The following is a 13,665-nucleotide window of genomic DNA, read 5'->3' on the forward strand; positions in this document are numbered from 1 at the left end:
TGAGAGCTATCTCCCATACCCCTGTATTCCCTCACTTGTACTGAGAGCTATCTCCCCTACCCCTGTATTCCCTCACTTGTACTGAGAGCTATCTCCCCTACCCCTGTATTCCCTCACTTGTACTGAGAGCTATCTCCCATACCCCTGTATTCCCTCACTTGTACTGATAGCTATCTCCCATACCCCTGTATTCCCTCACTTGCTAAGAATCCATCCAGCCCCTTCTTAAAGCTATATAATGTATCAACCAGTACGAGGAAGGGAATTCCACAACTTCACAGCTTGCACAGTAAAAAATCCTTTCCGAATATTTAAATGGAACCTCCCTGCTTCTAAACAGAGTGGGTGCCCTCGTGTCCGTTGGAAGGACACGCTTGTGGCACATGCTTGTGGCATTAACTTTAAAGAACAGAACCACAGATAAAAATTGTTAGGAAAAAAAGACATCAACAGATGGAGCAGAAAGTTTTCTGAGACCCATGGGAGAAAAACACTATATACATAATACCCTTTCTCTAACAATATGAATTTTAACTATTTGAATGGCTTTAAAATGAATGTGTAAAATAATATTTATATATACAGGTATGGGATCCCTTATCCAGAAACCTGTTATCCAGAAAGTTCCGAATTACAAAAAGGCCATCTCCCATTGACTCCATTATAAGCAAATAGTTCTAATTTTTAAAAATTATTTCCCTTTTCTCTGTAATAATAATAACACTTTGTACTTGATCCAAACTAAGGTATAATCAATCCTTATTGGAGGCAAAACAGTCCTATTGGGTTTATTCAATATTTAAATGATTTTTAGTAGACTTAAATTCCAAATTACGGAAACATCCCTTATCCGAAAAACCCCAGGTCCTGACCATGTATGAACTTTTTTCTCTTCAGACTGAATTAAACAGGACTGTGTAATTGGAGGCTTGTAGGCCAGGTAACAACCCTCACTGGGGTTTCACTTGCCTAGCTATTAAATCACAAACTAAGGTTGGGTGGTAGTGCAAAAATACTCTCCCAGTCCTTCCCTAAACTCCTCCCACCCTACTGGTCTTTAAGTGCTCCATCCCTGCTCTTTTCTCACACAGTTACCCCCATGGTCCACCTACTTCCAGCTGTATGACTTCATTTCAAGTGCAGACTGGCAATCATAAACCCCACAAGATTTATTTGCCCCCCAGTCTGCTCAAGGCCTTCATAAACTCTTTTATAAGACATCATTATTTTACTGTATTCCAGCCCTCAGATATGAAGGATGAGAAACAGTAAAAACAAACCACCTGATTTGAGATTCATTCTGCTGACAAACTGGCCAGGGACAAGCAGATATTAGATGTTCTATCAGTAGCTATGCATCATTCACTTTTTATTACCAACATTATACAGCAAATATTTGTACATTTATTTAAGTCTCTGGGTAATAATATGAGATAACCCCCGCTTGAAATATGCATTAGATTTACAAAAAGGGCAAATAAATGGTGTGCTAGGTAATGGCTTCATATAAGTCCACATAGACAATTCACAGGGCGTATGAATTAGGATGTTGTAGTTTGAGGGAAACTATGCAAACTTGAAATATTTTCTGATTTCCTAATCTCTGTTCTGGCGCTGGAGTTTTCCCTTACGCAGTATTAAATAATTCACTTTTTGTGCAGCATTTGTCAGGCTCAGCTGCTCCCTGCTGTGATGAACCTGAATCTTAGATTTTGTGCCTGAGGGGCATGGATTTACTGTGTGTCTTGCCAAGGCAAAGGGCACAGAGCCCTGTGACTCAGCTTCTGAGCTACTCCTTCCATGTCTCTGCATCCTCTCATGGAAAGTTGCCATTGGATAATACTGATATCATCAATTAAAAAAAAAAAAAAACACAGCCTATATAGAAGCAGGTCCCAAAGAGATAGTTGCCATTAAAGGTTGATCAAGCACAGAATAGAAAGCCTTAAAGCAAATTATAACTGATGAAACTGTATCTTATTACTGACCCAGTTGCATCTTACTACTGACCCAGTCGTATCTTACTACTGACCCAGTCGTATCTTACTACTGACCCAGTTGTATCTTACTACTGACCCACTTGTATCTTACTACTGACCCAGTTGTATCTTACTACTGACCCACTTGTATCTTACTACTGACCCAGTTGTATCTTACTACTGACCCACTTGTATCTTGCTGCTGACCCAGTCGTATCTTACTACTGACCCAGTCGTATCTTACTACTGACCCACTTGTATCTTACTACTGACCCAGTCGTATCTTACTACTGACCCAGTTGTATCTTACTACTGACCCAGTCGTATCTTACTACTGACCCAGTTGTATCTTACTACTGACCCACTTGTATCTTACTACTGACCCAGTTGTATCTTACTACTGACCCACTTGTATCTTACTACTGACCCAGTTGTATCTTACTACTGACCCACTTGTATCTTGCTGCTGACACAGTTGTATCTTACTACTTGTTGTGGTTATATCTGTTTAAAAAGTTGTATCACTAAAATTGCTGTTCGGATCTCCTTCCTGGCTACCCAAAAAACTTTAAGGCTACAATTTTATTTTTGTTACTTTTTAGTCCTTATCTTTCTATTTAGTCCCTCTTCTATCCATATTCCAGTCTATCATTCTCACCACTGCCTGGTTGCTAAGGTAAGCAAGATCCTAGCAACCAGAAATGAAATTCCTGGAGAGAGCTAAATAACTGAAAAACTACAACAAATAAAAAATGAAAACCAACTTCAAATAGTCCCAGAATATCACTGTCTACATCCTACTAAAAGTTAATTTCAACGTGAACAAACCCTCTAAAATCATCTGACTTTTTGTAGCACAAACTCGGAAGTTTGGCCCTTCCTATTCATAATTTGTAGAGGAAGTGACATCATGCACAGCACCTGTGTGATGTCACTTCTGCTTAAGGTCCGGTGGCCACCCTTAATACAGCCCTGACTGTAGGGTCTGCTTCATCTGTGTTTACACCCCTACCTAACAAACTACTACAGGTATGTGCAGTATATAGAATAGAAGAAGTACACAATGTCATGTTCCAGTACATATGAGTGAGCAAGGAGCCTAACTTATTAAGTTATCAGTTATTATATTCCATTACTGTTTACATTTAGTACAACTAAAGTCCAGAAATAGCTGTGGAAAGGTGCGAGAGTGACAGCTCTGCCAGTTAAGTGAGTGCTATCATTGTACATGACAGGTACGCTAAAAGTAAGTCTAACAAAGCTCTTATCGAAGACTGCTGGATTAATATACCTGACGCTCGCCGGTTCGTGTTAGTAATAATAGCTCAGTGTTCTCCTTTGTTTCTAAGGTTTAGGTTCAAAATATATTTTCAAGGGCTTATTATTTCAACTCATTATGACACACAGCACAATGCAGAGGTTTCTACAGAGCATATTAAGTAATTCAAAGGCCATTTGCATTATAATACAACGGGAGGCTAAAACCACTCCAATGACTTGTATAGTCCAATTTCCTCTTTACATGCATAAAAGCGTAGTTAATTTGGAAAAAAAAAACAAAAAAACACAGCTTTTGTTAGTGGTAAAGTATTTACAGAGCTTAGTTAAGAAATGCACGTCTATATATAAATGGTTTATACCATTTATTGTGTGTGTGGGGGGGGGGGGGGCATCTATGGCACTGTCACATAAACAGTTTGAGTACAATACCTTCTTTTCCCAAGATTTATATTGCTCTGCTTGTTTACTTGACAGCCTGAGCGGCGCCCAAGACACGATAAAGGTAATAAAGGTTAGAAATTTTCAAAAGTGTATATTGGAAAAGTGCATGTTTTATCATGCAAAATTACGATATTTGTCTTTCCATCCCTTTAAGACTCTGCTTTAAAACCCAGTGGATGAGCTTTAGCCCATAGGATAAACCCATGTATAGTTTGTTTGGAATTCACACCCAGAATTCTTTTTATTTGTATCTGTATGAGGCAGTCTCCTCAACTTTAATGATTTGTTTGTGTAACTACACGGTGACTTTCCCTAAGCTGATCAGAAAACCCTTCACTACAGTGATGCGCTTCAAGAACAGCAAATCCGGTCTGTAGTTGGGAATCTGATCAGCTATTATCCTGGCTTCTGCTTTAAAAACCAGTGGATGAGCTTTAGCCTATAGGATAAACCCATGTAAATGGGATTTTTTTAGGAGTTTGTTTAGAATTCACTCCCAGAATTCCTTTTGTTTATTTGTATCTGTATGAGGCAGTATCCCCAACCTTAATAATTTGTTAGTTCATCCCTTTAAGAAATGCCAAGCTCCCTTCTTTGGTTTATTACTCTTATATATGGAAGTAAAAAGTAGAGTTGCCACCTTTGCCGGCATTAAAATCCAGAAAAAGGAGCAGGTCGAAGGGTGGATCAGTGATGTCGGATAGAATCGGTGATGTCAGAGCTGTGACATTGGGGGCTTTCCCATTACATCAGGGGCGTGGCTATGACATGCCCCACCCAGCTCACAAAATGTTGCCCTTTTTTTGATACTTTAAAAAACCAAGCCAGACAAAGTAGCACAAAGCAATGTGGCTCAGTGTCCAAACTGACCAGTTTTTAATTACATCAATTCTTTATCATTTTTACTACGGCTTACCAGTTCTAAAAAAAAAAGAGAATGTCGTTTGGCCGACAATTAACACCACTACATCTAAAATGCTTCCATTTACTCACTTTTGGTTCATTTAAAAACTAACTTGAAAGCATAAGGACTGCAACTCACTCTCCTCGTTTCCTAGGGAGTTATACAGATTATAGCGGAATTATTTTGCATGGCTGCTGTACAGAATCCCTAGATTACTATGCATATTTTACATCTTCTCTAGCCCAGTCGAACAGACTTGGAAAGCTTTTACAGCAATTTGTATGTTCCAACTTTATTCCAATTTGTTTCAGATGCATAAAAATCACAGTGGTCTGAGTAACGCTATAACAGTTTAGAAAGGAATTTTTTTCTTTCTTATTAGTTGTAGTTTTTGTAGAACACAATGTTTGCAAGAAATTCATGGGATTACTAATATTACCATACAGAACACAAGAACAATGACATTAGATACATATGGGCCATGTTAGGGGTATGCCAGTGGGTGGCCTATGGCAACATTGGGGGCAACGAGTGCAATCTGCTCAGATCAAGAATTAGGAGCAGGCGCAATTTGTACGGGGCTTTAAAGGGCACTTGTAGCTACCCCTGTATGCACATGAGCCATTCAACTGCAGATTTGCAGAACAACGGTTATATGTAATATAGCCGTAAAGATAGATTTCAGATCCAGTGTATGGATATGTATGAGGGCTGCTTCTTTGCTTTCCCAGGCCAGAAGCCCTTTGCCTAGTAACTCCCATCCTAACACTACTTACGTTTTAGGTTCCATCTGCTTGGCTGCCTTCACCTATTCCTCTATGGCAAGCACATGTGCAGGGCACACCCCCGGGGTGCATCATTTAGCCTGCCCCAGGAGGGAAGGTAAGTGTACAAATAGTTTATAATTTACAAAGCAGATGACTTTTGAGGGTGAGAGGCAGTATAGGAACCCTATGTTCTGCTACAAACCCATAACTTAAATTAGCTTAATATAACTTTATTCTGGACTCCCACAGAAAACAATGGGATGTCTCTGGCACAGTGAATTCAGATTTAGTGAACATCTGATGAGACTGGAGGACTGTCACAGAAATTAACAATAATCCAGAGTATGTGTGAATGTGGGAGATTAATTTACATTTCCGTTTTCAGCTATGTGGGTAGTTTATATTATGCAATGTATCTGTCTAATTTATCCATGGCATTAGTAAAGTGTATCTTGTTTCAGGGTTACATAGTAACTGTGTCATACAGTACAAAGAAGAACTTTGCTAAACGCTGCACTTTTTTCTTGTGACAACACTTTATTTACCCTTTATTAACACTGCTCATAGTACCCTTCCTGCCAGCCAGTTAACCACTGAGCAGCACAGAAGCTTATTGCCCAGACAGCTGACAAACCACTGAGGAATTAGAGTTTAATGTATATATATATGAAAAACATACAATATAACGTAGGTGTCACTGGGCTGATCTGGGCCCAGTGACACCTAAGAGCTTAGGATGAGTAGAGCCGGCAATACACATAGAGATGTCCTTCCTTGGCCATTGCAAGATAGACCCAGTCAAGAGACACATTCACAAAATAAGCTGCTGAAATTATTGAGTTGGCAATTTAATTGGTCTGTGTATGGGCAGGTTAAGATAGTATGATCATTGCATGTACTTGGCTGGGATGAAGGGTATTTACTGAAATCAACATTAGTAAAGTTCACCAGAATATAAGAGGATATTGCTGGTATTGTAGTGAAAAAGGAAGGTGTTGGTGCATGAAGTGCTCCTGAAACTTTGTGTAATGTCCAAGAGGTAATTACTAATTTGTATAAATGCCAACCAAACCCTCTGAGTTGAACATATCAAATTCTTTTAAAACAAGTGATTTATTCTTGCAACATTTTTATATATTAAGGTGAAGGACAGAAGCATATACTTATATTAGCAGCATAGTCATGTAAACAGGGAGTCTAAATCTCACTCACAGATTTTATTTTCTTCTGCCTGTGTCCAATACTGCTCCTTTATTAAAGTTTATATAAATGCTAAAATGCTAGCAATGCAATAGTTCCACCTTCCTTCAGAAAAAGGAACAGTGAATGTGTTCTACATGATACCAACGTGAGATATATAATGAGAACCATCATACAAACATCAATTTCATTCATTTTATTTAACATGATATCCACTAAATCAGAATATGGGGATGTTCTTGTTCTTCTCTTTCCACACTGTGCCCCTGGAAGTGCTTGGGATCCACTGTCTGGAAACCTGTTACCCATGAAGCTTTTGAAATACTGCAATGCCATTTTCCATAGAGTCCTATTTTAAAAAAAAACTGTTCCTCGTTAGTAACTTGTTTGATTTTTCTCTGTAATAATAAGACAGTATTTTTTAATAATACTAAACCATGTTGGTGCCAAAATATTCCTATTGGTTTATTTTTCTTTTTGAATAATGTCAGTGGCCTTAACACATTGTGTTCTATATTACCTACAGATTCCTTATCCCAGAAACCCCAGCTCACAAGCATCCAAGATAACAGATCCCATTACTGTACAACATACTGTATCATGCTTTTAAAAACTCGGTATTATGTTTATTTAACTTATATTCATAGGAGAAAAGAGCTAATGTTTGTCATTGTCCAAATTACAAATATAACCTATTCTCATGTTAAATACAACTTAGTAATATACAAAGGAGTAAGATGGGGCCTATTATCACAAATACAGTAAAGGTAGAACAACCCTAGGAAGGCTCGGTGTGCACAAGTCTCTCCCTTCTTCTTTTGTATGTACAGTACCAGCTGGGACAGACTAGGTGCCACCCCATGGGAATGCCTATGTCCTCACTGACACAAGTACACCAAAAAATTGCAGCCTAAAGCAGATAATATGTTCAAAAGTTCAGGATTCAGACTTGGAAGTTATATGCAGGAACTGATCAACAGGGATAACTTGGCATATACAGTACAGACAGGCAAAGTCCACCTTTAGCCTAGGCTTTAGCTCCCCTTTAAGTTAACCCCAGAGAACGAGGAATCCATGTACAGTAAATTAATGCAGGATGTTTCATTGCGCTAAGTACCTGCTTCAGTTAGAGAGGAAACCAACTCCATTTAAACGAACTGATCAAGAATCATTGCTGGCACCAATATGTGGTTCAACAGGACATTAACTCAAGGCATATAAAGTTTCCATGTATTTAAATTACAAGCCAGAGGGCAAGCTGGAAGGCTGGATACAGACAAGCAGCACAAATGCAATGTGTGTATGTGAGTGTATAGCTAGGTCAGTATGGGTCTGTATGTGAGTGTATAGATAGGTCAGTATGGGTCTGTATGTGAGTGTATAGATAGGTCAGTATGGGTCTGTATGTGAGTGTATAGATAGGTCAGTATGGGTCTGTATGTGAGTGGCTAGATAGGTCAGTATGGGTCTGTATGTGAGTGTATAGATAGGTCAGTATGGGTCTGTATGTGAGTGTATAGATAGGTCAGTATGGGTCTGTATGTGAGTGGATAGATAGGTCAGTATGGGTCTGTATGTGAGTGGATAGATAGGTCAGTATGGGTCTGTATGTGAGTGGATAGATAGGTCAGTATGGGTCTGTATGTGAGTGTATAGATAGGTCAGTATGGGTCTGTATGTGAGTGTATAGATAGGTCAGTATGGGTCTGTATGTGAGTGGATAGATAGGTCAGTGTGGGTCTGTATGTGAGTGTATAGATAGGTCAGTATGGGTCTGTATGTGAGTATATAGATAGGTCAGTATGGGTCTGTATGTGAGTGGATAGATAGGTCAGTATGGGTCTGTATGTGAGTGGATAGATAGGTCAGTATGGGTCTGTATGTGAGTGTATAGATAGGTCAGTATGGGTCTGTATGTGAGTGTATAGATAGGTCAGTGTGCATCTGTATGTGAGTGTATAGATAGGTCAGTATGGGTCTGTATGTGAGTGTATAGATAGGTCAGTATGGGTCTGTATGTGAGTGTATAGATAGGTCAGTATGGGTTTATGTATGTGAGTGTATAGATTGGTAAGTATAGGTTGTGTGTGCTGGGTTTACTTGAAAGGGTTGAACTTTATGGATTCTAGTCTTTTTTCAGCCCTATGTAACTATGTAAGTTCAAGGTAGCAACTTCATGGCCCCAGCAAACAGTGCAAGCTATTGGAAATGCTGGGAGCTGTACTTTACCAGTCATTTGTCAGAGTGTTTAGGGTCTGTGGTTAAACAGGACACTGTCAGAGATGCTGGGAATCGTAGTTAACCAGTAAGCTGTCAGGGAGTACTAAGGATTGAAGTTGAGCCGGCAGCAATTGAATGACTAATTGATCATTTCTGATTTAATACAAAGTGCAGATTTAAAACTTTCCAGCCAACATGTAAAATTATGGAGTTTAAATTACTTTTTCTTATTTGCCAAACCTTGACGGATTTCATGGAAAATGAAAAAAATAAATAAACTCATTTATTTTTATTCTTTATAATACTCCAACATTCCACATTACTAATCAGTCTCTGCCCCAAAGAAGCTCTGCATCCATGTCCCTTTCATACCCACACACACTATATAACGTAACAGATCTAAAGTAACCATTCACCTTGTTACACAATTAGAAACCTTCCATGACTCAAGTGAGGTCTTTATGGTACGGCTATGGGCAAGCCAGATTCTGCAAAACTACAATTCCCTGCATCCTTACATGAGCTGCGGAAGCAATGCAACTGTTGCAGTACCAACTCCTGTCTACACCTCTATTACAGTATATTTGAATTTGCTGTTTAATGTTTGGAAACAACCTACATCAGAAATCATTTCACATACAGAAGAGCATTTCTCAGATGAGTATATATGGGGTTAAACAAAAAAAATCTTCATTTTTATTATTGCAAACAAACAGACTCCAATAAAGATAGGTTGCATGATGCTCTTGTGCCCCCTGTTAGGCAGTGACGCTGCTGTGCCAGGCCTCTTACATGAGCAGGTTTTCCCTAAGCTGATCTGAACTGGAAATTGACACGGAAATGTACTTAATGTGGGAAGGCGACCCCCAGGCGCAGCGAGATGCAAACCGACTACCAGCACAGCGGCTGGAACACATGCCAGGAGAGAAGCGGCTTAAGCTAAAAAAAACCCTGAAAATAACATTTAGCATCTGAAATCAGCTTCCCTGGAATGATTGTATTTAGAGGAGGCGAGAGACACCAAGAGAGAGAGCAAGAGACAGACACTACAGATACATAGAAGTGTCTATAGATATATGCAGCTGTGACACATATACACAGCCAGGGTTTCATGCGTCCTCAGGTCATTTCCCGCACCGCAGGTGGGGGGACTACCCCAGGAGAACAAGCATCCTACTGGATATTTACTTATAAAATATGCATCGGCGCCTATTGAACATATCTGTGTTATACATATCGAGACAAGTCATTCATAAAATGCATCTATAAAAAGTCCTGCAGTGCCTCTTTGTGATGGCTGCAGAAACACACTGCAGTATAGTAGGCTTATTTTTTATTTTTTATTTTTTTTTACTTATTGCCAACATAACAGCACAGCTTGCCCACGCGCCAGCAGCATCTGAAGAGTTAACCTGCCGGTGCTGGGCTTGCAGGAAGAGCAGAGATGGATGGGTAAATCAGGTCGCTGTCAGTATCACAAGGTCACCTAGATTTCCCAATCCACCACCGTGCCCAACTAAATGTATGCTGCACACGTGCCTGAGCAAGTGCATGCCATCTCTTAAACCTATTAAAACTGGCAGCTTTAACCATTTCAATGCCAGGCAGTTCTATATAAGCTGCACCACTTTTTTTTTTTTTTTAAGCCCTGTTGGCAGTTAAACAGTTAAATAAACTAGAAGTATGTGCCATTATAGTCACAGGGCAGCAAAGTACCATAAATCTTTACATGCATTCCGCCCATTGCTTTATGGAGCCAGCTGGTAATAGAGGGGTTAACAGGATGATGGTTAAAAAAGGTGGGTGGAATAGAGGTGCCCAAGTAAAGGAATGGAAGGGAAATAAGGTTGGTCCAGAAGGATAAGTCCAAGCCTGAGAGGGAGACGTGCGTGTATCATCCCTGTGTACCTGCTTCCCAGGAGCAGATAACGGATTGCCAGCAGCTCCCATGTGACATTTATACGTGGGGACGGTCAGGACGCACCAAGTGCATGCAAATCAACTATTTAACACATAGGATGCGAGAAGTGAGGCGTGGGATCAATAAAAAGAAAAAAAAGACCCTCATACACGTTACTCATTCTCGTCTGGGTTCCTTTAAGTGCTCAGCATTCCAGAAGACACCAAATATGATGTTCAGTGGAATCTGCAGTAGGAGGCATATTGTACATGCCTTTCCCCATCCATGCAGAGCACAAGTAATGCTGCTGCATCCCTCTCCATCACTTCCCAGGGAGAAAAAAATGCTTTGGTCATCCCCAGACATCTGCATATAGGAATGGGGCTACCTTCTCTGAAACTACACCATAGGGGCCACAGACACATCTTTATTTGTGTAATTATACATTTTAACAGCCCAGTACGGGAAAGTAACAAGAACAAGCCCCCCTCAGTCAATTACATTACTGCAAATAGATATAAAACCCACAACTCTGAGCTGAGGTCGCCTGGGAAAGCAGGTTCCCTGCCACAACGGGGGGAATGACACTTTGTCCCTCGAAAAACTAGGCACCTACAAAACCCACATGCTGCATGACTGGTCGGTAATGGACTCGGGTGCATGCCCCATAGATGCTCTGGTTTCTATGCAACCGAACTAATTACTAAGCAGCCCTACAGCATGCGTGTGGAATAGGTGACTAGGGATGCTCTGACAAGCCTGGGTACCACTGGAACATGCTGGTATCTCAGTGCTGATGGCATGTAACGGCCTGGGATGCATCACTACACACTGAGGGCCTCTTACTAATGGCTTATGGGTTAAATACCCCATGAGGGGGCTGGGGGTGAGCAGCAGCACTCATACCTAGCACCATCTAATGCAGGAAACCTTGCACCCTCATACCAGCTGGGGTGGCCTCCATCTCCCACCAAGCACAAGTAGCCATCAGGGAAGGCTGTGGGTGGAAGGAGTTGTGGATCAGCAAAGGTGTAAGGATGCCTGGCATCCCTGATCTCATACAAGAGTCTGTGAGTTCCTCAGGGTTGCACTACAACTCCCAGAATTCATAGCACAGATGGAACACTCCGGTCCAGCCCTGCCCAATACTAAGCAGCATCCCCAGCACCTAGCATGGTACCCAGGCAGAAAGTTGAATGGGATTGGATTACCTTGTACGATGACACCCCACAAGCTGGAGAGGCAGAGAAGTGCACTTGGCTGGAGGATCATGTTGCACGATCAGGTGCAGGAGGAGAAGGTGCCTCCGGGCTGCCAGGTGTGCTGGGGCAGATAGGCTGGGCGATGCCACTCTCTCGATGAGGGGGGTGGGGGCTATAAGTTCCCCTTTTCCCCCGGCTGGATGTGAGTCCGGTTGGGTCAATAGGTTCCTGAGCGATGCTTTTCCCTCTGATGCACCCACATACACGATGTACTGTAAATGTAGAGAAGCGCACAGTTCCCCCCGCGGGCCGCCGGTGGTTTAGCCCGAGCTGCTGCTGTCGGTCCTACAGTGTCGCTGCTACAGTGCCGCTGCTACAGTGCTGGCGGGGATGCGCTGGGTGCAGCCGACACTCTCTCCTCGCAAACGCTGGAGACACAAGGGCAACCAGCTGAATCCTTCCTTCCCAACCTCTTCCCGGCTGAGGGACAGCCCAGTCAGCCAATGGGCGCAGCGGGCGACTCGCAGCTCAACCAATGGGCAGGCGGGGAGTGAGGGAGTCCGCAGGTTTATTTCTCCTCTTAGCGCTGTCACTGGGACACAGAGGGGTGAGAGCTTCGCGGGAGGCAGCGGGGACCCGGCACAGCTACAGATAAATGGTTCCGTTATAGGGCTTCGGCCCTGGGCCTCTAATGTCACAGGGGGGCCCCCTTTGTGGGAAACATAGAAGCAAGTGTTAATAACATGGTGCTATATATATATATTAAGTGAATAGTAATGTAACAATCGGCGGCCCTCCGGCTGTTCTTTAACAGAAGCCTCCGGCAGTTTTTGCATTGCACTAGAGCGACCAGCAGGAAAAGGCTGCCAGAGAGAATGCTGGGAGTTGTACTAGCATGACAGCTGGAGGGCTTGCAGGATGAATGCTGTAGGGAATAGCGCCTCATAAATGAAGTTCCTTTTGCCTTTTCCGCGGTCCTCCCGCTTCCCTAGCCCAACTATTCAGCTTCTCACTAGCACAGGGCAGGGTATCAAACTGCACTCAGCTGATACCCCCAGGGTTGGACAGGGGCACAGCCTGATCAATAGTATACCTTGGGACAAGAGCTGACAATCTTTATAAGGGTGCCCAACCTGTGGCCTTCAGGCTAATGCTGAGCCTCAGTATTCAGGCTATAACAAAATGATGAGTGCAATGATGGAGGGGCTTCTTCAACAACTTTCCCAACTTTGTGTAACTGAGATTGGCAGGTACAGCACTCTCTGCTCAGTGCCATGAATCATTTGATGCCAGACGCAGAGCCGGGTATGTACAGAGCCGGGTATCTACAGAGCTGGGTATGTACAGAGCCGGGTATCTACAGAGCTGGGTATGTACAGAGCCGGGCACAGTATGTACAGAGCCGGGTATGTACAGAGCCGGGCACAGTATGTACAGAGCCGGGTATGTACAGAGCCGGGTACAGTATGGTCAGAGCTGGGCACAGTATGTACAGAGCCGGGTACGTACAGAGCCGGGTACATTGTGTACAGAGCTGGGTACAGTATGTACACAGCCGGGTACAGTATGTACAGAGCCGGGCACAGTATGTACAGAGCTGGGTATGTACAGAGCCGGGCACAGTATGTACAGAGCTGGGTATGTACAGAGCCAGGTACAGTATGTACAGAGCCGGGTACAGTATGTACAGAGCCGGGCACAGTATGTACAGAGCCGGGCACAGTATGTACAGAGCCGGGTACATACAGAGCCGGGCACAGTATGTACAGAG

General features: G+C 42.4%; 1 protein-coding gene across 3 annotated transcripts in view; it reads right to left on the reverse strand.

Moving 5' to 3' along the window:
• The window catches only part of cadm2 (cell adhesion molecule 2), a 958,543-nt gene extending 946,179 nt beyond the window's left edge, over positions 1–12,364 (reverse strand). For 2 of the 3 annotated variants that reach the window (XM_031895847.1, XM_031895846.1), the window contains exon 1: positions 11,904–12,364. In XM_031895847.1, the coding sequence (XP_031751707.1) occupies positions 11,904–11,964 (61 nt within the window). In that variant the 5' untranslated portion in view covers positions 11,965–12,364. 3 annotated transcript variants of the gene reach the window in all.
• Between the last annotated feature and the right edge of the window lie 1,301 nt (positions 12,365–13,665).

Source organism: Xenopus tropicalis, chromosome 2 (assembly GCF_000004195.4).
Source record: "Xenopus tropicalis strain Nigerian chromosome 2, UCB_Xtro_10.0, whole genome shotgun sequence".
In the NCBI taxonomy this organism is placed as follows: Eukaryota; Metazoa; Chordata; class Amphibia; order Anura; family Pipidae; genus Xenopus; species Xenopus tropicalis.